At 34.1% G+C, this 23,697-nt stretch overlaps 1 protein-coding gene across 1 annotated transcript in view; it reads right to left on the bottom strand.

Moving 5' to 3' along the window:
* The window catches only part of LOC121294538 (WD repeat-containing protein 72-like), a 63,121-nt gene that overhangs the window by 27,990 nt on the left and 11,434 nt on the right, over positions 1-23,697 (bottom strand). Inside the window, exons 12-14 of the mRNA XM_041218327.1 lie at positions 23,259-23,479; positions 22,376-22,571; positions 10,431-10,651 (exon numbers count right to left, since the gene is read on the bottom strand). Of these exons, the coding sequence (XP_041074261.1) occupies positions 10,431-10,651; positions 22,376-22,571; positions 23,259-23,479 (638 nt within the window). The remainder of the gene's footprint in view (positions 1-10,430; positions 10,652-22,375; positions 22,572-23,258; positions 23,480-23,697) is intronic.

Raw genomic sequence — 23,697 nt, forward strand, 5'->3', positions numbered from 1 at the left:
CCCTGAACTACAGTGCGCTGAGGATGGGATTAGGGTGAAATCAACTGTGGAAATAAGGGCAATAGAAAAGCGCTTTCACATTTTTATCATTTAAAAGGACTGAAATACAAGTTGCAACAACTTTACCATTTGGTTGTTAGAGTAGACAGAAACAATAGATAATGCAACACAGCGATGTTTTTATTTAATAAAGATAATAGGCTTCATAAAAACAGATCACACTTATTTTCTGTTTTAGATTTCAAAATCCACGACTAAGATATTGACCCTTCAGAAAAGGAGGACATATATATATATATATATATATATATATATATATATATATATATATATATATATATATATATATATATATATATATATATATATATATATATATATATATATATATATATATATAGGCTCTCGCTCTCTCTCTCTAAAGGTTTTCAACAAACACACATTTAGTTTTTTAATCTATTCTTTCTAATGCCTGTCCATCAATAAAGTGCTAATGCTTTGTACTACTTTTCACACTTGATAACATACTTCTTTGATATTTTCCTAATCACCGTTTACACAATTTTTGAAAAAAGTATGGTACGCAGAATTAATTCAAACACTTAAACATAGTAAAAAAGAAATACAGTCTGTGTCTGCTTTACACGTTTTGCAGTTAGGTAATCAAATTTGGCTCTACTAATTTATTCTTTTATTTTTTTTCTTTACTAACTCATGTAAACAAATGAGTAATTATTGGAAAATCATGTAAATCAGAGTAATCAGTAGTCATTTTCAAATGATTTCTTCATTTATTAGCCAAAAGATTATTAATAAGATATGTTTTTCTTGTCGACACAATCTAAGTTTCTTCTAAGCTAATATGTACACATCTAAAAAACAAAACAGAAATTAATCTGACAAGTGCATGCTATCTACAGCCAACAACATTACTATGTAAATGAGACTGACAGGGTGAAAGAAAGGCATCACGTGACTAGGACACATTGGTGTAATGCTGAACCTAGAAAATGGCTGCCTTTTTTTAATGCAAACGTCAAACAGGCAGAGCCTGTAATATTTGTGTGTACTTGAGCAGGCAAGAGACAGTGAGAGGACTTGAGCATACAAATAACCAGGTATGACACTAAATGTGTTCCTTTCCGTTGTTTCAGCATTAAAATAGAAATATTGATTATCTGATGCAGCAGCTTCTACATCAGTGTATACCACATACACAACAAAGGTTACTGCAGTAGGAAAGGAATATGTGTGTGTGTGTGTGTGTGTGTGTGTGCTGTTTGGTTAAAGAAAATTATGTGGATCAATAAATGCATGTCTGCACGGTACAGTTTAATTCAGGGTTATAGCTGCTGGTTATAGAAGATAGTTTTTTTTGTTTTTTTTTACATTTCAAACATTTAATGAATATTTTCTAAAACTGTTAATATTTAATTCATGACATATAAAACGTTTGTATTTTCCAGGAGAACTGCATAAAAGATCCAGTATTTTCATCAGATTTCATCAATTCGCATTTACATTATAATATCACTTCCCACCTGCTTACACAATCAGAGGTCCATTCATTAATCAAAGTGCCTTGGTGTGTCTCACGCAATGCACCTGTAACAGTCGTATCTTTTGGGTTATCAGGTATCATGTCACTCGTGTTCACATTTGCTGAAAGCCTCACATTCATCATCATCTATTCTCCATAAATCTCATTTCAGCTTTCTAGGGCTCTTTTTAGAGCAAGTTTATCTGGTACTATTGGCATTTGGTGATATTCTCATCAATTTATGTTATCTCTTTGCATGAGAAATTCTCTACAGCATAACCCCATGCCTGTACCACTATTTTAATCCAATGGGAAGAGACTGACAGGCTACAGTGCACAGCACAAACAACTACGATGCAGTACAATTTATTTCTTTACAAAACTAGTACTGGTAAAGCATTCTCTTTTTTAAGTAATTCAATAAAAGCATGTGCAATATTCAAAATAGGTAAAAGTTGCATAGTTCTCGACAATAGGTCAGATTTTACAAGAGTTTCAAAATATATACTCATTCCTCTTCCAAAACAAACAAAAATGTTGTATTAAAAATCTACTTATTGTCAATTGGGATTGCAACCTGTATGTCCTGTCTGCTGGAGATGCTTGACAATAAGTAAAAAAATTGCCTCCTCCAAATGAGCATGGCGAACAGCAGCTTGATGATTGGCAGCACAAATAGAAGACAAACGAGAAAGCCTTCAATCTGCAGCTGATGCACAGGAAGAAGATGAGGAGCAGAGTTTACAATTGAGAAAACATTACCAAGCTAATGGCACAGGCAATCATCTGACCACCATGCATCTCTGATAGCAGCAGGGCATCCATTTTCAGTTAAGTGTTAGAGTACCTTTTTGCTATTTCTCACACCACGGCAGGGGTAAAGCAACCTAGTGTGTGCCTGGTAATAAATTACTGTATTGGATACTTTTTGTTTTCCTTCAGCAACGATTGTGCTGCTTATTCTGGCTATCATCGTCAATTAAAGTACAGCCATCTTTATCCAGCTGTACATCAGCCACGGCATTCTGATTACTTCTGCAAGAGCCCACAGGGTCAAGAGGCCCTTTTGACCTCTGTCAGTTAAAACCGTCTGACCACTTGCTATTCTGTGCAATCTAGGATGAACAGATGGACACTTCTCTGCCTCTCTCCATAAAGCTTGGAAAATAAAGATAAATGAAACTGAGCTCTGGCTTTGAAACTGGTTTATGAGGGTAAAATGTGGTTCGGCTGCCTTTTAATAGAATTCCGTTTTCCTTCAAAAAGCTCAATCACTCAGGCTTATCCCTCTGACCTGTGAATATGACAGTAGTCAATATCATTATAGAATCTTTGATAATGAAGTTGTGGACCCCATTGCCATTTATATTAGCACGACACAGTACATTTGTTAGGCATAATTGATAGCACGGTAGAGACTATTGATATACACTACATGCGAGTGGGGAAATTGTTTCCCAGCCCTGTAGAACAGTATCATTAATCAGAATGTAATGCAACTCCAGATTATAATACACTCTTTTAACATTTTTGTTTTATAAAAATTAGTATCAATTACTGTGGCATGATGACGCATGTTCTTACACCACTTGTAATGAATCTGAAAGGACCGCCTTGAATGGATCTTGTAATGTTAATTAAAATATAAATGAACCCTTCATGGAGTAGTTAATTAACTTCACCGTAAAAGGGCATTCACCTAATTACAGCTTTTAATTGAGATGTTTGACTATATGCACATTGCACTTTGAATTTTTCCTAAAGTGCCATTGAACTGAAGTAATCAGTTTTGTTCTATATAGAACATGTATACTCAGATGTTTCCCAATTAACACGAGAAAGAACTTGGTCAGAGTACATCACAGTGATATTGTCTGTGAATGCCCGTGGATATAGGCTTGTGTCTATTTAATTGCTCTAAATTATGGTGAATCTTAATACAGCAATTGTTGCAATCATTTAAAAGGGGACACTGTGAAAACAAAAACCTTAACAGCAAGTCTCTTTGGTGTATTTTTTGTCATTGAAAGTAAGCAAAGTGCCAGGTTTGATCCTATTTTAAATATTCAACAATGACTGTATTTAGACGCACCACTGCACATATCAATTGAATAGACCACTCTATGCTCTATACAAGCAGCACCTGCATTCGTTAATTACTGTGCTGTTGATTCAAAGCAAACAAAAAATATTCCAAATACCACACAGGAGACAATGCCATTTTTCAAATACTATAATTTGCTATTATTTATTTTTGGTCTGAAAATAATAAACTGCAGCCAGTGAATGCCAACAGTACTGATATGAAATATCAAAATGAGTTTTTGTTCCTTCCTATACCAGGATGATGCAATGAGTTCTGACATACCATATTAACATTCACACAAATAGGACCCTGATTACTGCTGCTTGACAGTTTAATGAACACAGGGCTTCTACACCTAGTTGCATCAACATTGCCTTTTTCCATCAGCGCTCGGCTTTCCCCTCGCCGAAGATAAGCAATTGTGGCAACAATATTCACTGCAAATAGAACTGGAACGTGGCAAAGCTTAATACACATGATGTGGCCAGAGACCCTTAGCATTGCAAATCAGAGGACAAACATTTCATCTGCATTTCTATTAGTCACTAATTATAATGAATACTTCATAGTAATGTCCTCTCCAATATCTTTATTAATCAGCAGGTTGGATATCACTAAAAGACAATTTAAGGATTTCGATTCATTTCTTGAGTTTGTGTTACACAATCACCCTGGTTCTTATCCACCGGCTGCCGGTAATTATTATCAATTGACAAACAAACACATCTGAAAATTAAGTTAAGCTCTTTGAAATAACTTTCTCTTGTTAATTTTGCATTTTGTAACTTGAAAGGGTGTTTTTTTTTATTATTTGAAAAAAAAAGAAAACAGCCACAAGCCAGAGTCCCCTCTGTTGTTTTATCAGCAACTTGAAAGATACATAGCAAAAGCTATTTTTATTTATTTATTTATTTTGCACCAGTGATCCAAAAACACTTCCCTTACTTCTACCCCATTCTGCTGCAAGAGCTGGCTTGTGAACTTCAGCCTTCAGCCTCCAATCTGTGAAACCAGGCTCCAGAAGCAGTCAATCTGATTGTTATCAGTCCATTGAAAGAGACTTTAGGCCTATCTTTGATTAACATACCATTCGCGTGGGCCATTCTTACCTGCTAGCATGAGAACATTTTTATGGATGATCAGTACGTAGATAAATCAATGTGCATTATTTTAAGAATGAAAAAATCCTAACAACTGAAAACGACTCATACCCCCCCCCCCCTCCATCTCTTAACTCCTGGACCATATGAAGGAGATGATAATTTTGATAATCTGCTCAGATATGGTACCAGAATCCTTACATTGTCTAGATTATAGAGCTACTATGCTCACAACACCAACACATAACTATGTGCAATTATTTAAAGCTATCACAGCATAAAATGCCAAAGAGCACCAGTTATCCTTTGTTGTTTGTTTTGTTATCTGGTTTGTATTTGAAAACAGGGTTACAAATCCATGAAAAAAGCATTGCAAATCAATGATTCACTTCATCACAAAATAATGTTAATACAGTATAAAGAGAATTAAATTCATTGTATAAAATTCACTATATATAACTTATGTACATATATCTTGAGAATTAAAACAGATCATTAATATGTTTGAAGATCAATCTATAGAGCTTACAATGGTGCAAAAAAGCTATCAACTGGAAAGCTGATATACAGAGATCAATTGGTTATTATCTTGCTTGAGTATTGAGCGGCAAGGTCTAGAAAATAATCCAAAGATTATTTGCTTAGAATTCCATTCTATGAAAAGTCAGATACTCACAATGTACAACCGCCAAAAATGTATCAAAATATGCCTCAGAGCAAATGTATTAGAATAATACTGATTGCAACTGAACCTATTTGCTGTGGTACAGTGTAATAATGATTATTTTACAAATTGCTGTTGCAAGTATCAATATTATTTTTATCATTTGTGTTGTTTCAGGTGGCATGTCAAAGAGTTTTATAGGTTTTGTATTTAAAATTATCTTCGCAATGTATGACAGTTCTCAATTTCTCAGTCAATAAAAGCATCAAAAAAAAACTAAAATATATTTAGCCTCTAATGTTACTATTAATGTAAACAAGTTATCTGATTTATATTAGACCTGTACTATACTGTATGTATTTGTCAACATTTTTCAATACAAAAGAATATTTTTTTTCAAGATTTTACCAAATAAATAAAAAGATTATATTGTTAGAAAAGTAAGCAGGCGATGACAATCAAATCAAATCAAACAGTGCCCACATAGGGTCCTCTCTGTTTGGTGGAGACTGGTGCAAAATCAAGGCCGTTATCGTGTTCAACATGTAGAGTGACAGACAGAGACAGACGGACGGGTGGATAGACGGACACAGTCAGCTCAGCCCATTTCTATTTTACTTTATGAGGGCCACATTTGTCATTAAAATCAGATTTTAAAAAACATTTTTTAAATGCGATTTCAACATTTTCACAAACTGTTGCAGACTTTTTATGTAGACATAGTGCTTCATTTGTATTTTTTGCGTGTGTGTGTGTTTTTTTGGGTTTTTTTTTTTTTTTGCTTGACAGCCTTTAGAAAGCCTTGGGGAGTACCTAAAATCAATAGTCTTCACCATCTCTCTCCCATTATGAACAGACCAACTTGCAACCATCACATTAGTGTATTGGTCATCACAGCACACAGTCACCAAGAAACTTTTCCATAGGGTGGCACTTCTTTGTGGGTACCAAAAGGATCAAGCAGACTAACTAGCTGAGATCAACCACCATCCCTCTTTGTATCACTGCTAATGAATGCCCTCCTCCACAGAAGCAGCCTTTATACCTCACCAATCATTTCAATGCGATTTCAAAGGACTGATAATGCATTTATACCTCAAACCTTTTGCATAAGCAGAGTACGAGAACATGAAAGATTATGATCACAAACAACAATATAATTTCCACTTTAAATATTTATATGAATAAGCTACTATCCTTATGATATGTTACACAGGGAAAAAGTGTCACCTAAACCCAAGCTTTTATGTTTTGTATTTAATTACCATTTATTTACTACACACTATAGAAAAGAAATGTTCATATAAAAAGCAAACAATAAAGTTTGCACTTTCATGTTTTTATATATGAAAGATGTTACATTTCTAATAGACGAGACAGGTTTAAAATAATGTTTCTTGTCTATAATAATGACTATACTTTAGTGGCTGTAATCTTTAATAGATACACCTTTAAAAACAAGCCCTAAGATTCACTTGTAAAAATACTAACGTAGCAGTCCTAATCGAGGCTCTTTATTAAACAAAAGCTTCAGTGGGTTAACTGAAGTTCAATTAAGAAACTACTGACTACAACATCACTCCCTAAAATACACCAAAACAACAAGTAACCAAAAATCATTTTACTAAACAGCGAGAGACAAAAACAGATAAAAAATAAAAACGAAGCAGAGAATGTTTCCTTTAAAAGAAACCTGTGTGCTCATTTCCTCATCTGTGCATTATGAACACATCGTACAGTTACAACCTACACTGAGGCCTGTAAAAAAACAGTAGACACAAACTTAAATGGAATACATTGAAAACAGATTAATGTATAGCACCCTAACAACCAGAAATGAACAAACTAACATGGAACAGAAGTACATCAATAGTTACTGTTTCATTGATATGCTTTTAGGCCTAGAATTGGTTAGTGGTTTTGAAAAAGGGCATTTTTGGACAGCATTTAAATTAATAAAATGCTTTGGCCTTTGCATACAACAAACTAAAGGTTTTATTGTATAAATCATTTGAACAGAAAAAAGGCAGGTTACCATGAACAAGAACCACTATTGATTTTTCTGCGGTGCAGTGCGATTTGGCTGCTGTCAAAGCCACTCCGTACCAGCTGGAGTCAAATTGCACTATTTACAGCAAGAGCCCTTGTCAAGTGGACCATAAGTATTCTAACAATACACTATTCAAATGGCATACACTTCACCGGTTTGATGAATATCCTATGCTCGACAACAAAAGCCTATCCAAAGTTTTCCTCTTCGCACGCGTATGTCTTTGCACGGATGGCAGAGTAAGCTTTTTGCCTTTAAAGTTACCAAACGCTTTAAATCTTTTCATACTTTACATAATTAACATGCACGCTGTGTCGACTGCATTTGTTACACAAGACAAGAAGTGTCCCTCTGTCACTGGAGTTCGGGCCGGCACGTGCAGAACAATAAAGCAAACTAAACCGTCAGAGCAGCAAGACATCAAGCCATTCTTCTATTGTACTTCTGATTTATTTGATGACAAATGATTCTATACTGGAAAAGTCTTTGAAGTTATAATGAGTTATGGTGGGCCAACCCAAAGCATTTATTTGACGCGTGTCGTGTTTCAAACTCAAAAGGCATTCTGAAACATAGACAAAGTATATAGAAAAAAAAAAAAAAAAAAAAAGAAACCATACAATTATAAAAAAAAAAAAAAAAACTGCTTCCTCAAAAAAAAAAAAAAAAAATATATATATATATATATATATATATATATATATATATATATATATAATATATATATATTTTATATACACAAAATACAAAAAACGGACTGTTTCTTCCCATCCAGCTGAAGAAGGGCTGTCCGAAACATCCTGATATAATAGATTTTTTATCAATTATTCACATTTTTGTGTATCTACATTACCTTTTCTTTTTAATTTTGCACCTTTCGCCACAAAGCAATTTTCCTTTTTAAAACTCTATATACACAGTATATATAACATTCCCTCATTTAAATATTTCATCAGGGAAAATGTGAAAAGACAATGCAGTGGAACGCTGTCATATTTTAATTTCAATACTGTGTATAACGTTTGTCTGGGTAAAAGAAAATCTATAGTACAGTGTGCAGATTTCCTTTTTTTCATTTACATCTAAATAAACTGTATTGCCAGTTTTGAAATTACGAGTGATCGAATTGGTTTTTTTTTGTATACACATCAGCGTTTGTTTGTTTTTTTTGTTACATTGGTCTCAGGTTTAATAAACAAACAAATATGCATTTTCATTGCTTAGCTTTCTCAATACAGACAAATATAATAATCTGACATCAGTTATGTCACAAACAGAGCAATACATGCTTGCATACTACAATCAATTTTGTTAACTATCCAGGGAGAAAAAAAGCTTTGCTGATAATGTAATAGTGGGATCAAATTCTGTGCCGGTGCCCTAGCAGTGCACCATCTGCCTTCCAAGATGCTTAGCAGGATAATGCTCCAATAATAGTTTCCAGCAAATGTCACCAAAATGGAGCTTCAGGGATACGTGAGGTCATTCAAAGATCAATGATGAATACAAAGATTTTACTTAAAAAGTCAACAATACAATTAAATACTTGATGAATTATTCCTCCTCAATATATATATATATATATATATATATATATATATATATATATATATATATATATATATATATATATATATACAGTAGTTTGCAAATTTATTAGAACACCTCAAGATTTGTCATTTAAATATCCTTTATACATCTAACAGCATGAAGCGGGTGTGAGTGTCAATTTTCTGTCAGTAATCAGTGATATAGAAACAATAGGCACTCTTAAACAATTTTAAAAAGTCTCACGCATTTTAGAATTTGTGGCTATGTGTTTATTTTCTCTTACTAGTTTTTATTAATTCCATGTGTGGCCTATTAAAGTCATCAATTAAAACAAGACAATCACTGATGTGCCTATTTTGACAATTTTCCAAACACATTGTAAAAAACCTTGGAGAACTGCCCCAGTGAAATCATCAGTGGCCTCTTGACTCCTGTGTTACCCATTCACATTATATAGGTCTTATGATATCAATAAAGTAATAGCAATATAATTTACTGAATTTTAAATGTCAGTAGGGACAAAAATAGATCATGTTGAAGACTTGGTTTGGAATATACTGCGGAATTAACAATAAATTACAAGATATTTATGTTCACGTTCATTCTAATGTTTCTGTCATTACATTATTAGAAAGCTTACATTCTATATATGTAAATACTTAAATATATAATTGTTTTGTTTCACCAAATTGTAGTTATTTCTGTACTTATTTTACCAACAAAATATGGTTTCATATTTTCTTACATCAATTTTATATAACATACAAAATTGCATTTTTTTAGGTCAGAATTAAATAATATCAGATTGGTTTGAACCTAATACAGATTAGCAAATCACTGCTTCTGCATCAAAACCTCTTTACCAATCTGAAGCGTATTTTACCTTTTTTTTTTTTTAACCAAATTAATCTTATTCCATTCTGCTACAATACTGATTATTATTATAATGGGTAATCGGCAATACAATACAAGTGTTAAAGCTGTAACTCTCACACTGTTTTCTGTATTGTGTGTTTTTAAAAACATTTACAGTGGAATGAAGGGTGCCAAAGAAAACAATGGAAAAAAAAAAAAATTCTCCCCCAAAAAATCTTTCCACACTATTGCTAAATTGCATTTAATTTATAATCATATGACACACAATACATTATATATGGTCATTGAGTGCAGCACTAAGGTGTTTACTCCACTGTTTACACTGAGAATGATGTACAGCACTCACCTCTTATACAACCAACCCAGCTAAGAGAACAAGCAAACAGAATATACAGACCATTTTCATTCTCACTTTAGAATAGATAACCACCAAATGCAAGCACATAGAAAACAATAAACACATCACATCACACACTGTAATATATTCAGTGCTGCTTTCAGGGATTAGCAATGCCTGTATATTATTCATAGCATTACAATAATTCAATTAAAAGCTTACCTACCTTTTCCTGAGTTCTGTCAGCCTGTACATTGGTAGCTGCTGGTGTGTTATGTTTAAAAGAGCTGGTTGCTTTGCAATGCAGATGATTTCTCTGATGCAGATGGTTAGGCCTTGCTCCTGCAGGTATGGGAACCCATGTATCAATTAGCACAGCCTGGGAATCATCACAGGAGCTGAGGATTGCTTTAGCCGCGTCTCCTGTTTCATGTCGATCAAGAGCACCTAAACAAGAGTTTATTAGACACTGAAACATGCAATAATGGCACATGACATGTATTTGTGTTTGAGATTATTGCATAGGCTATGCATTATACAGTACAACAAAACAGAACTCGCAACATAAGCTTTCTAGAGGTCTGAAGTGTGTGATTTTATTTCATTCTTTTAATTCACATAAAAGAATGCAGTCATTGCTAAAATATATATACGCAATGTTACAGGCCTACAATATAAACACATACAAGAAATATATTGAGCTCAAGGTTAATAAATGATTTAGTCAAAAAAGAAAATGCATTGGGCTATACATTCCCAAAGCTATTTAATGCAAATTGTCTGGAGTGTAATTTGGGGGAAATGAAAAAATTACATTTCTGAAATGACTCAAAAAACTAATTAAGACTACTAATTTCTGAGTTGTTTATTTGTGGTTTGATACCTTTATTGTGTGGGTTAAATAGTTTTGAGAATCTTGTGTTGTACAATTTTATTTGATTAAGATTCGCTGGCATACTATATTAAAACAAATAAGTACTCAGTTGTTTTCTTTAAGTACTGCATGTTTTCATTAATGGCTTTTATAGTACCAACTTAAATTTTTACAGCCCAGAAAAAAGATTATAAATGATAGATTTCTGATTTGAATAAAACACTGTTCAAAGCATTAAATTGCACTATACTGCTTTCTGCAATACTCTATTTTATTGTTTGTTTGTGTTCGTTTGTTTTTATTTTATTTTACTATAATATGCACAATTGGTTGGTTCATGCCATAACATTAATTTCTAGCAGTAGGGAATTGGAGAATGTGGAGCATATTACTATAAAAATGTAAAATATTGATAAAATACATTATTATTATTATTATTATTATTATTATTATTATTATTATTATTATTATAATAATAATAATAATAATAATAATAATACAGAGTGTGGGTTGCCTATGAACTGCATTTGTCAATATAGGTTTAGGTGGAGTCTTTGTCATCAAGTAAATCACAAACACAATAAAAGAATGATTTGATTGTATGTTGCTCTGACAGTTTAGTTTGTTTTAGTGTTAAAGAAAGCAACAACGTTTAGGAAACTTACTAACATAGTCCCCCAATCACAGCCACAGTTTAGGCAATAAAATGTAATAATGCAATGAGCGAAATAATAGAAATAATGGGTAACTTAAATAGCTTGCAATTCCTTATTCATTCCTTGCTATGTTGCAAGTCAAGTCTTTAGTACAATCAATGTTGGTCCCTACTGACATTTAAAATTCAGTAAATATATTGGTAGTATTTTACTGATATCATAAGACCTATATAATGTGAATGGGTAACACAGGAGTTAAGGAGGACAGTGATGATTTCACCAGGGCAATTCTCAAAGGTTTTTCTTTTTTTTTTTTAATATAAATTTGCAAAACCCGGTGGCCCAATCCAGACTTATTTTATTTAAAAATATATACTTTACAGTTTAAAGTTGTGTAATACATAATCTCGAAACCGATTAAAAAAAAAAAAAAAAAAAAAACTGCAACGGCAACTAGCATCGAAACTGTATTTAATAGTATTTATTTTAAACAGATTGTACAAATATTCTCAAAATAACTCAGAAATTCAGTTGAATGGTTAAAAGTATTCGACACCGTTCTTTTTTCATCTTTAACAAAATGTTGTAACATAAAGCTTACAAATCAATGTTTTTTTTCAATAAACGCAGTCTTAAAAGCAATGTTATAAAAATTAAATCTGGTACTAAGAGGGAGGGAAATATGTTCTTCTTCAACCTGGTTTTCTTTGACCCAACATCAAAATCATTTGAGAGAGTTTTATTAAATAATAATAATAAAACAAAACATATTTAAATCCCAGACACATATGTCAATAGCCTTTTCATCTACACAGCTAATGATGAAAAATGTCAGTTGCTTCAAAGCCTTTACTGAAATCAAATTTACTCTGTACAGCTCTTTGGGTTTTACCAAAGAAGCTTTTTGCTTCAGAGACCCATAAAGATGTACAGCAGCTCATAAACCTCTTTCAGCTAAAATATCGACTACAGGGTAATGAAATAATTAACAGGTGTTTTAATCCATCTGTATTCTGTTTGCTGTCCTCTAGTGTTACAAGAGACACATAGCAGCATAAAACACATTTAAGTTCTGTTACATTAGTATATCAATGTAGACAGAATGAAGATTTTTTTAAGACTGTTAAACAGCATATGGATAGACAGTGAATATTAATGCATTGAATATTTATGTCCATGAACTCAGCAATTTAGGTTACAGTATTTGAGCTAATGAACATTCAGAATAAAGCTGTTTAAAGATTGTGTGCGTTTGTACTGTAAATGGGTTTTTTTTGTTGTTGTTGTGAGGTCTATACGCTGGATTCACGGACATTTTTATCTGATCATTTTCTAATTCAGCATTTTGAAATCAAATTCATTCAAGTTTGTGCCATATTATTATAACTTAGATCTGCCATGCCTCAGATCTATTTTTATACTTTTATGTTGTTCATTGTGCTCTAAATCTTTGATTTGCCAAAGAGAAACAAAATAATCTCAAACAAGCTAAGCAGTGTATGCTGAAGAAGTGCTGATAATCACCATTTAATATGGGCCAGGCTTTCCACTGAGGGAGGCAACACAACCTGGATAAAAGCTGGCACTGCTTTTCACTCTGACTCTCAGGGATTTACACAAGCTTTTTGCTACTCTGCATCACTAAATAGTTATTGAACTATGTCACAATCAAACTTACACAGTCAGACAACCACATCAGTTATTCACTGCAAGCAAGGGAGCTGACGCTGAGGTTTGTGAGCATAAAACACAAACCACGGAAATAGCACAAAAAAACCATCAAGCTTCTGTCGAATTTTAGGCAGCCATTTTAGCTCTCTTTTTAATAAGTTCCGTAATTAATAATGACACACACTGTCTCTGTGGCCATATATAGAGAAGCAAATGTCTTATAAAACATAACAAGAAACGTGTTCGACCAAAAATGACAGCTTATCATTGATAAACTGAAGAAAATGTATCTGTCTGTAGCAGCTCTCTACTTAAACTTAGTTTTTTAATACAGTAACTAAACGATAGATAGCTCTTGGGTTTCAAACATCATCTTGATTCAGGGGGGCAGGATCTAGGTGTGCTGGATTGAAGCTGCTGCAGTGATAAATCCTGCTAGTCTCATGAATCTGATGAGCTGTGCATACAGTGCACTGCGCCATTTTACATTGCTTTTGAACACAAACCACAATCAACCAATCAGCACCACTGTCTTCGCTTAGGCCATAGTTTCAACTAGTACACTAAAAATCAGGCATTGTATGGGAAATACAACAGGCATACTGGTGCAGGTATTTAAATATTTATCTACTTGACTTTTCTGTAGGTTTATCTCACAATAGAAAGAAAACCTCAAAGAAAGCCTTAAAAGTATTCATTTAAACCCTTACATTTGAATCAGACCTCTTTAATAGCCTATTAACATCTTCAAAGGTGACTGGAAATGTAAAAACCTGGAAGTCTTGATATGATATGCGTGTCTTTGTTTGGGATAGCATTGCTTTTGTATGTGTGTGTGTGTGTGTGTGTGTATGTATGTTCGTGTGTGTTGCATATTGTCTGATATGTGAAATCCCTGATAGCACTTTAAAAATGTAACTGAAGGAAGACAAGTAGGATCAAAGCAACAGTCAATCAGTCAATCATTGTGACTGGTTACTTGGCCTGATTAAGCAGCTATCACTTATCACCAAGTTCATTGTCTGACTAGAAAATAACAATCCCACATACATATCGACCTAGAGTGCCTTTCCAGAAGAAAAACATTTCACAGTATGTGCATCTTACACCCGACTAGGACAAGACACCCACAAGGTAACGGTCCGATTACTAGAAAAATCTGGAGTAAACACAAGAAAAAAATGAAACTGAAAAAAATTTAAACTAAAATAAACAAATAAATAAATAGAAGATTCATCTGGGTTATAGATTTTGTTTTCAATTGGGCGACTGGGAGAAATGTGTAGGCTTCAGAAATACTGCACCACAAAAAGGTTTTTTATGCTCTAGATCCATACAGAGGTTTCAGATTAATAAGCCCTCTAATGAGTTTTCCATGCAGCCAAACCTTTAGGATATAGAGAACGCATTTAGAGGGAGCAGTGACCATTCCGACCTTGACCATAGCTTCAGTGAAGCCTCAGGCACATAAAAGGCAACCACAGGATTTATCAGCAGGGGCACACTCACCCACTCAAATATAATGCTGACCGATGACCTGGAGAAAAGCAGAGAGGGAGACGCTGATAGAGACCGTAAATCACTCGCATTTGCAAGGACAAAGGGGTCAAAATGATGGAATTATGATTGTGCTGAACTAATTATATAAGAACCCCTCTCCAAACAGAAATTTGCATTTGTTAAGATCGCCTAGCTTTTTTTGGCAAGCGGTTTAACACGTATGGGGAAAAGAACATGGCTTATTTTTTTATGTCTGCAATGTCCATATGAACAGGAATATTCAATAATCACTTTTACATTTGAAAATCACGTGCTGTCCCTCATTATTACTGCTTGAGCAGCACGTAGCCCTAGCAAAACTCCTCTCTACACCCCGCACTAAGCAGCAGTAACTAATAATAATTGATTTCACTATTTAAAGAAATGCATAAATAACAGGGTCACTCTGACACCATAGATCTGCAATATTGTTTTCACATTTTCTTCCTTCATGGAGACTGCTTAAAGCTCTGCCACAGCAATTGTGGAAAGCTTGCCTACTGGCAGCAACATGTAATTATAAGTCCTCGGCTTGGGGCAAAAACAGAAAACTAATTGTGTGTCTCTAGTTTACTAACACAACACTTCCTGGACAGTGAATTAGGAGCATCCTCATTAGGTTGTTGGACCCCTTTTGCCTGTGGAGGCAGACTGTATTTGTTCCCACGTTATCAATACAAATGTAATATACAGTTGGAGTCCCTTCCTCTACAGGGTTTTTGGTAAGTTTACGCAGACTTCATAATGACATATATAACATATCAATTCTCAATAAGACTGATAAATCCAGATTTTGGCTTAACTGAATACCAGTTACATGTTTGGCAGCAACTCTAATTCATATATTATATATATATATATATATATATATATATATATATATATATATATATATATATATATATATATATATAGAATAGCTGTTATGTGCAGTATGTATGCGGCAATACAAGAGTGAGGGACCAAGAAGCTTGGGAGTACATTCAGCTATGCTAAACTGAAACAAGCTGGTCATTGTGTGTGGTTAAACTGGTTAAAGATATGGGTGCTGTTTGCTTTATAAATATATGGGAATATATGGGAATTCCACTGGCCATAGATGGCTCAAGGGCTATCTCCTATGGTTCTGAAATGCCTCAGTGTACTACTCAAAGTGAGATGTCACAGAACTTTTGTTCAGAATTTTTCATAAACATAGACTGAGCCTCTGAGCCATAATCTGTAACCATCACACCTTGTGCAGACTCGTCAATGCACACCCTCTTTCGTTTTTATTTTAACAACAATCCACTTTTAGATAGCTATTTTAGCAGAACCTGATAATGATAATAATTTATAATAATTATGTACAAACTCTACGGGGAAACAAACACGTGGCATTTAACGAGTTCTCATTAGTTTCTTTTAGTCAATGTGTATTTGTTATTTTTGTAATCTGTTTGGCCACAGTTAAAATACAAAAATCCAAGCAGTCAGAGTAAATACTGTAATCTTGATGAAAGTTTCCATGTAGTTCTCACAGTACAGACAACATATGGTTCACTGATTGATTTCCTCCTTATTGAGTGCAATACATAAAAGCTGACTATAAATCAGGTTTTCTTATTGATTAACATGCTCAGCTTTATTGTACAATGTTGCAAATGCCCTGTTTTAAACTGGATGGTGTTGGCTTTAAATCAGTGTGCTTAATGTTTATGAAATCATGTACATATTGAAAATAATGCAATTGAGATCACTTATGCACTCCTGGAAACAAACCACTGTACAGTATAACAATAGACTAATCACTTTTACCACCTTATACTGCACATTATACAGGCACAAGCCATTTCTTGAATTAAAAACTGACAGTAACTGAAGGGGGATATGCAGAATTGGATATCCTAATTATTTGTCCTCATTTCTTATGATGCTGTTTTTATCAGTATTATTTTTGTTTGGGGTATGAAGCAGAAAACCTTTATGGGTCCTCCTTTAACTCTGATATTAATTTATGCATTTTGCCCAGCATGGTGCCAAGCACACGTCAATCCAGAAAGAACGAGACTGGGAAATATTGTTTCAGTCTGCCCTTTATAAAACACCATAATACAATGGTTATTGCAATATGCATTGATGCAGTGAAATCTCTCTAATGAGGGCAGGCAAGGGTTCCACAAGACGTGGCCATCTTGCAAACGGTTCTAGATTACTGTTTTAGTTCCAGTGTGATTTTTTTTTTCTTAATCTAAATAAATTAACCAAATTACAGTGCTCCCCCTTTATAAGGTGGTCCTTTATACTGCAGAACAAGTTATAAGCCGGTATAATCATGGCTCCCATTTGCCCCCATAATGCCATTACACTAACACTAGTATTCTTGTTTCCAAGGCTGAACACAAATAGCAGTCTCTTAACTATGTAGTTTCATCTTGTTGCAGCCACGTTTTCAGAGGGTTAGTTACTGTAGTTTACAGCATGTTGGTTTTATTAGAGAGCTTATTTAACAGTGTCTCCCATCATTTGGGACTGCCTTAATAATGAATACAGGGGTGGTCTTAATTGTGACGTGGTCTTTTTACTGGGGTGGCTAATTGCTGTGTACATAAAGTTGTAAAAAAAAATAAATAAATAAAAATTGGTTTTATTATACAGTATCCCCATTGAAATGAATGAATGGATGGATAAATGTCTAAACATCCGCACGACAAGCTATCTCTTGAAAGAAAATGTGCGCTGATCAGAAAAAGCTGAATGTTTACAAAAACCAACACAAAAACAGTGAAGTGAAAAATACAGAACATAAGGCACCCTGAAGCTTGTGCTAATACCAGGTCAAGATTTGGGTGAGGCATTGTATTTATTATACTGTGTATGTACAGTAATAATGTTTTTTTTTTTGTTTGTTTGTTGTTAAGCATTCAAAAAGTGTTTTCTTTTAACTTTTTTTTCGGTATAATATTACATTTTTTACAGTAACTCTGTAATCCGGCACACTGTCTAATCCAGCACAACTTTCCGATCCCAAGCGAAGTTGGGTTATACATGTTTTGGAAAACATAATGTGAAAATGTATTCCTGATTACCACTGCATGTCTAAGTTAACCGGTCCTGTTATTTTCCTTTAGCAGCAGCTGGCTGAGATACACTGGACTGACGAGGAGATCTCCGCAAACAACTAACCTTCTGCACAGATTGTTTGATTGCAGCTAATAAGCCTTAAACAAGTATGCACACAGTATGGATCCAAACTGCTCAGGAAATAATACTTAATGTCAAACAGATTTAGGTTTTAGATGAAACCTTATCATACTGACATTTACAAGTCGATCACAGGATGTGGGATGATAAGGAACCGGAAGAAATAATGTTATACCAATAACATTATCGTGATAGCATTAAGCAAATTATCCTTAACTACATGTTTTATGTAATAATCAAACATTAGTCCCATTGCGCACCTGTGTTATTTATTTATTTATTTAATACTTTTTTATTATAATGTTCCCAAGTATATAACAGGTTCTAGATTTCTATTATGAGAAAAATGTAATCATCAGTATTTTTGACAAAAAAGCCACAATAAAGCCATTTAGTTTCCACAAAAGTATACAAAACAAATTAGCTAAGCACAAGCTAACTAAAGGAGGAAAGTCAACTGACATGGAAGTCAAGGACACCAGACTATTATCTGTTCTTTTTATAACATTACATTGTTTTATAGTAAGATACAAAAGAGTAATTCAAAGCACATGTATTGCTTTCGAACAATATATAAAACCAGGGTTAGACATTTAGAAGCACACAGTCACCAAGAACTCAAAGAAAAAACACAGAAACCTTCAACAGATCAACTGACTCAATGTTTTATGTGAGCGCAGTACCGGCTTGATTATTCAGAAATGTTACATTATCATAACACAGGAATCAGGAGAGCTGATCATAATAATATCAAATGTTATTTATCAGTGTGAACAGTACAGAGTTCTTTTCATTTGAAAACACACATGAAGGTTTTGACTGAAATACTGTTCCACCTAATGACTATCTATCAGGTTGACTGTAATTTGAAATGAAGGAAAGCTCTGGAGCTATGTCAGCTCAGAACAGATCCTAATAAATTATTTTATTAAGGTCAAGGGCAATCAGAAAGTAGAGATAGAGTGCCACTCACAGACAAAAATAGTGCAGTGCTGCGATAAGCATGGACTTCTAGTAATATCAGACCCTTGAAAATCAACAGTTGTCCAAATTCAATTTGTGTCATTCTGTGTGGTAGGGGGTAGATGATAAAGTGTGTCCAAGCACACTCTTAAATCATTGCACTGTGCTTCTTAACAGATTTGTATTACTTATATTTTTGATAAAACATTACCAGAAATAAAGTAAATACAATTTTTAGATACAGATTACAGATATGTCTTGTTATCTCCTGCTAGGGATGCATATCCCTGCTGGACTGTGTCAGAGTGTAAGATGAACATATTACTGTAAACAGTGCAATCTGTAAAAAAAATAAAATAAAATAAAAAAAAACACAGCTGATTAGGGGTTCAACCCTAATCATAGGAAATCAGAACCTCGCAGTCTTAAAAAGACAAAAACACAACCAAGATTAGAGACAAAAACTAATGAAAGTTACAGAAAGCCAACCCATATTGACATTGGTTATACATTATAAGTGAACACTGCAGCATACTGACCTCAAATTTCTGTCAAATAGCAAAACCGATGATCAAACGAGAAGCCAAATTCATTCTTTCATAGACCTCACTTAGGCTCAGTGACCTTGTGCAACATTTAAGCTTTACGATGTTATCGATTCGACCAGGCAGCTAACGTAGTATGTGTTGTGCACTGTCCTTTACTGAGGATCTTGTAAAGTTGTTTTTTTTTTGTTTTGTTTTGTTTTTTCTAAAAAATAAAAATAAAAACTGAAAATGTGTTTTCAATTTTAAAAAATGCATCTAGTTTACATGTAATTCTTCCATCAAATTACTTTCTTGGCTACACTTTTGTAATCTGAAAGAATGGAGCGACTTTATTAACTTTAACTAGGTGGATATTTATTATGGGTGTCAACGGGTATCCAGTCAGAGAACTGCACTTCTTAATTTCCTCCATTTATAATAATGACAGAACCAAACACCCCAAAACCCTCCCAATGACTGCTTCAACGTTACACACCAGTTAACATTTGCACAGGTTCAATATCTGGAATTCAGGTTGATGCTGGTGAGGCTAACTCTTTATTATTTGTATAGCATATACTATAGGCTTTACAGTAATGCATTAAATATAACACACACTCTATGTATAACACACATCCTGTGTATAATGTGCAAGCATGACAAGCCTTTGTTCTCTATCAAGAACATAATAACATACTACACAGTACGCTATAATCCCAGTATACAGCACACCACGTTTACAACACATAACCTGTAATCAACACATAGTAATTAGTCATGTTATACCAATTAAATGAGGGTTCCCTTTTCACCCTGTCTAAATAATGCACAACTAACATATATTGAAGCACTGACGATTAACATTCATGTTGAGCGCATTATTTTGGTAGTGTGAAAAGAGAATAAGCCTGTTGCATCCTGGCTATTTTGAAATTGCCAGAATTTACGATGTCCCTAAGATTCCCTAATCTGGTACGATTGTCTCTATGGACACCAGTTGCATCCACAGATAAAGTTCAGTAATACTTTAAAATGCTTCTACTGGTAGCCATGGAGATGGTCTCTTAAATCAGAAAAAAGGCAACTTCTGATAACAAGGTTTCAATATATATATAATCATTTAAAATGCCATCTGAAGCTATTTTCATATAATCAACTACTGGCACTCTCCAAGACACTTGCACCAGCAGCTAAATATGACTCATTGATTTCAGAAGAAAGGTTATAAGGTTTTATTATAAAGAAACCTAATAGATTTGTAAAAACAAATGCCTACTAATTAATTAACTTCCAACATTAGTAATCTTCAATTGGAGAGAAACAGTGTGGCTGCTAAGTGTGCTGAACAAGGCAGAATGTCATGATATAACTGGAGGATGGGTGGGCAGTAAATTTCCCTCTTGTTAATAATTAAACAGATGGAGCTAATGTTTTTATTTATAGAAATATCTTTCATTCCCATTGAATGCAATGTCAGCTCAGAAACTCTGCTTCGCAGGACAAGGCTTAGAACAGTGTTCATTTATTTACAATCAGGACCTTAAAACCTTAAAGAGTAAGCAGCTTCAAATATCATTTTTATTGTTTTTGCACATTGAACTATTTTATGGAATTTGCAATCTTTCTGAGTGGTTCTGTTGCCCAATTCTGAGTTATTATAATTGTTCTCTAGGTCAGCCTTTAGCTGGCTTTAAACTTGCTTTGAGGTTGGAGAATCCTAAGTCATCTCTCAGTTTTGCCAGCCTCGCCTCCTCCCTCTATATATACACGTTTAGATGGGGATTGCAGAGGTGAAAGGTCACAATGTCACAATCATTGAAAAGTTTGAGGCTGTTCAGTCCAAGCATTTAGGATTCAGGTAGATTTGCAATAGAATAACTAGCAACTGAACCCAGAATATGCAAACCGCCACGCAACAGTCCTTTTTTAATTATAACTTTCATCATACTAAAAGTTTAGAAACATAAATTCTGCTTTCCCTAATTCTGCATCTATAAAGTGCTCATATAGCGGAAAGACACTTTATTACAAAATGCTATTATTCAGATACCTGTGTGCATAGCCTGAAAAATCCTTTTTATTTCAGCTGATCCTATTTAAAAGTATACATTTAAAAAAAAAAATCCCTTCATAGTTTATCTTCATACTGTACAGTATAAGAGCTTAGCCCATAAAAAAAAAAACTGCATATATGTAGGTCAGCAGTCAGGGTCTTGTGTAATTACAATCAAGTATTTGTGTTTGCTGGTCCGTTTTCTCTTGTTTTTGAAATATTTGAACTAGAGGGCTGAATTCTCAAGTAATATTCTGGCTTCTTAAGATGAACTAATGATATGTAAAGACAACTCAGCAAGAACATGTGCGTGTATATATTAACGGCCAGAGGCTATAAATAACAGCTCAATTAATATGACACCTTTCAAATATCCAGGATTTAGAGTGCTCTTCAGTTTAAAATCTGCAGTCCATTATCAATTTAGAGGCAGTGACAATTTACCCAAACAGCCATCAGTAACATGCATTTTGGTTTAACAGACAAACGCTGATCTGCTCTTAGACATTAGGTTAACAAGGTAGTTTTTAATCCTGAGTAAACATGTGTTCATATCACAAAGCAAATTCCTCACAAAGTGGGGCAACAGTCAGTCTTTTTTCACTTAAGAAGGCTGACAGCTGAAAAAGTACTTAATCATTTCTAACAGTGTTCTTTCTCCATTAACCATATGCAGTACTATTGTAAAATAGAGGGTGTGTGTACCTGACTCGATCTCCCAGACATACACAGACCCATCTTCACAACCAACCACGAGGAAGTCTTCAATAGGGCGCCATTTAATGATCTTCACAGAGAACAGATGTTTCCTGGCATGGATGATGCAGGCTTGCTCCTGGAGGTTTAGGAGTGCTATTGACTGGTCACTTGCTAAACAGCAAACGCTCTGGTGTACTTTGGGCTGAACGAATACATAAATAAATACATACAAACATCAACAGCAATTAATTAGTTTTAACACGTCTGGCTTTTTCTTTACAGTTACCAATTCAATTCTTCCTAAATCATGTTTACAATTCCTATTTTAAAACATTGACTCATGTCAAGGGGTAGCATTGAACCCATCAATATTTTTCCTCAGATAGATTTTGTACCAATTTATATTATTTATTTGTTACTTCTGTGAGGAGGTCAACAATCCCTACATATTCTAAATATTCAGCTGTAGATTAAAAAAAAAAGTGGAAATTGACCTTTCACAAACTAAATTCTGACCTTAATGGGCTTATTGATCACAAAGTTCAACAGATTCACCAAATTAAGAGTGATCACTTTAAAAGAAAATGAATAATTCTGAAAGGCTTACGCAACAGCGAAACTACCTAAGACTTGAATTTGATTTAATCTGTTAATATTCGTTGTTCATTTCACTATTAAAAAGAAAAGCTTCTGTTAATTCATAGAGCACCACAAGGTGGTCTGTACGCTGTACTGGAGCTTGGGGAAGGAAACCACTTTTTTGTTCCACCTTTAACACAGGCAACATGCCATGGATAATTTTGCTACTTGCCAAACTGCCCTACCTTACTTGCTTCGAATCCCCCTTTATATAAAATTGTCATCCTTTTATTGTTTTAAAGAAACTTACTCTACATTCTTCCGGAGGTACTGAAAGGTTGACCACCGGACCAGCTTGCAGTGTAAATTTGTGCAAAATTTCTCCTGTAAACACATCCCACCAGACTACACACGAGTCTTGACCTCCTGAGACCAGCCAGCTTGGATTGAAGCTCACAGATTTATTGTACGGGTACAGCAGACAAGTAACTCTTCCACTGTGGCCTTGGACAGTCTTGTGAGAGAGCCAGTCTAAAATGGAAAAGTGTGAAGAGCGACACGATGCTATTGATTGCTGCTGCTGTTTCAGTCAAACAATAACTGGAGAGCTTTTCCAGATTCCATGAAAAAGACAATAACAGAAGAACTATCACATGGTACCTTTTAAAATAGTATTAGAGGTCAACTATTGCTGCAGTGAACAGCTCTTTTTGGACTAAGAATTCAATTAAAATATAGGTTAGCTGTAT

This window comes from Polyodon spathula, chromosome 19, assembly GCF_017654505.1.
Source record: "Polyodon spathula isolate WHYD16114869_AA chromosome 19, ASM1765450v1, whole genome shotgun sequence".
Taxonomy (NCBI): domain Eukaryota; kingdom Metazoa; phylum Chordata; class Actinopteri; order Acipenseriformes; family Polyodontidae; genus Polyodon; species Polyodon spathula.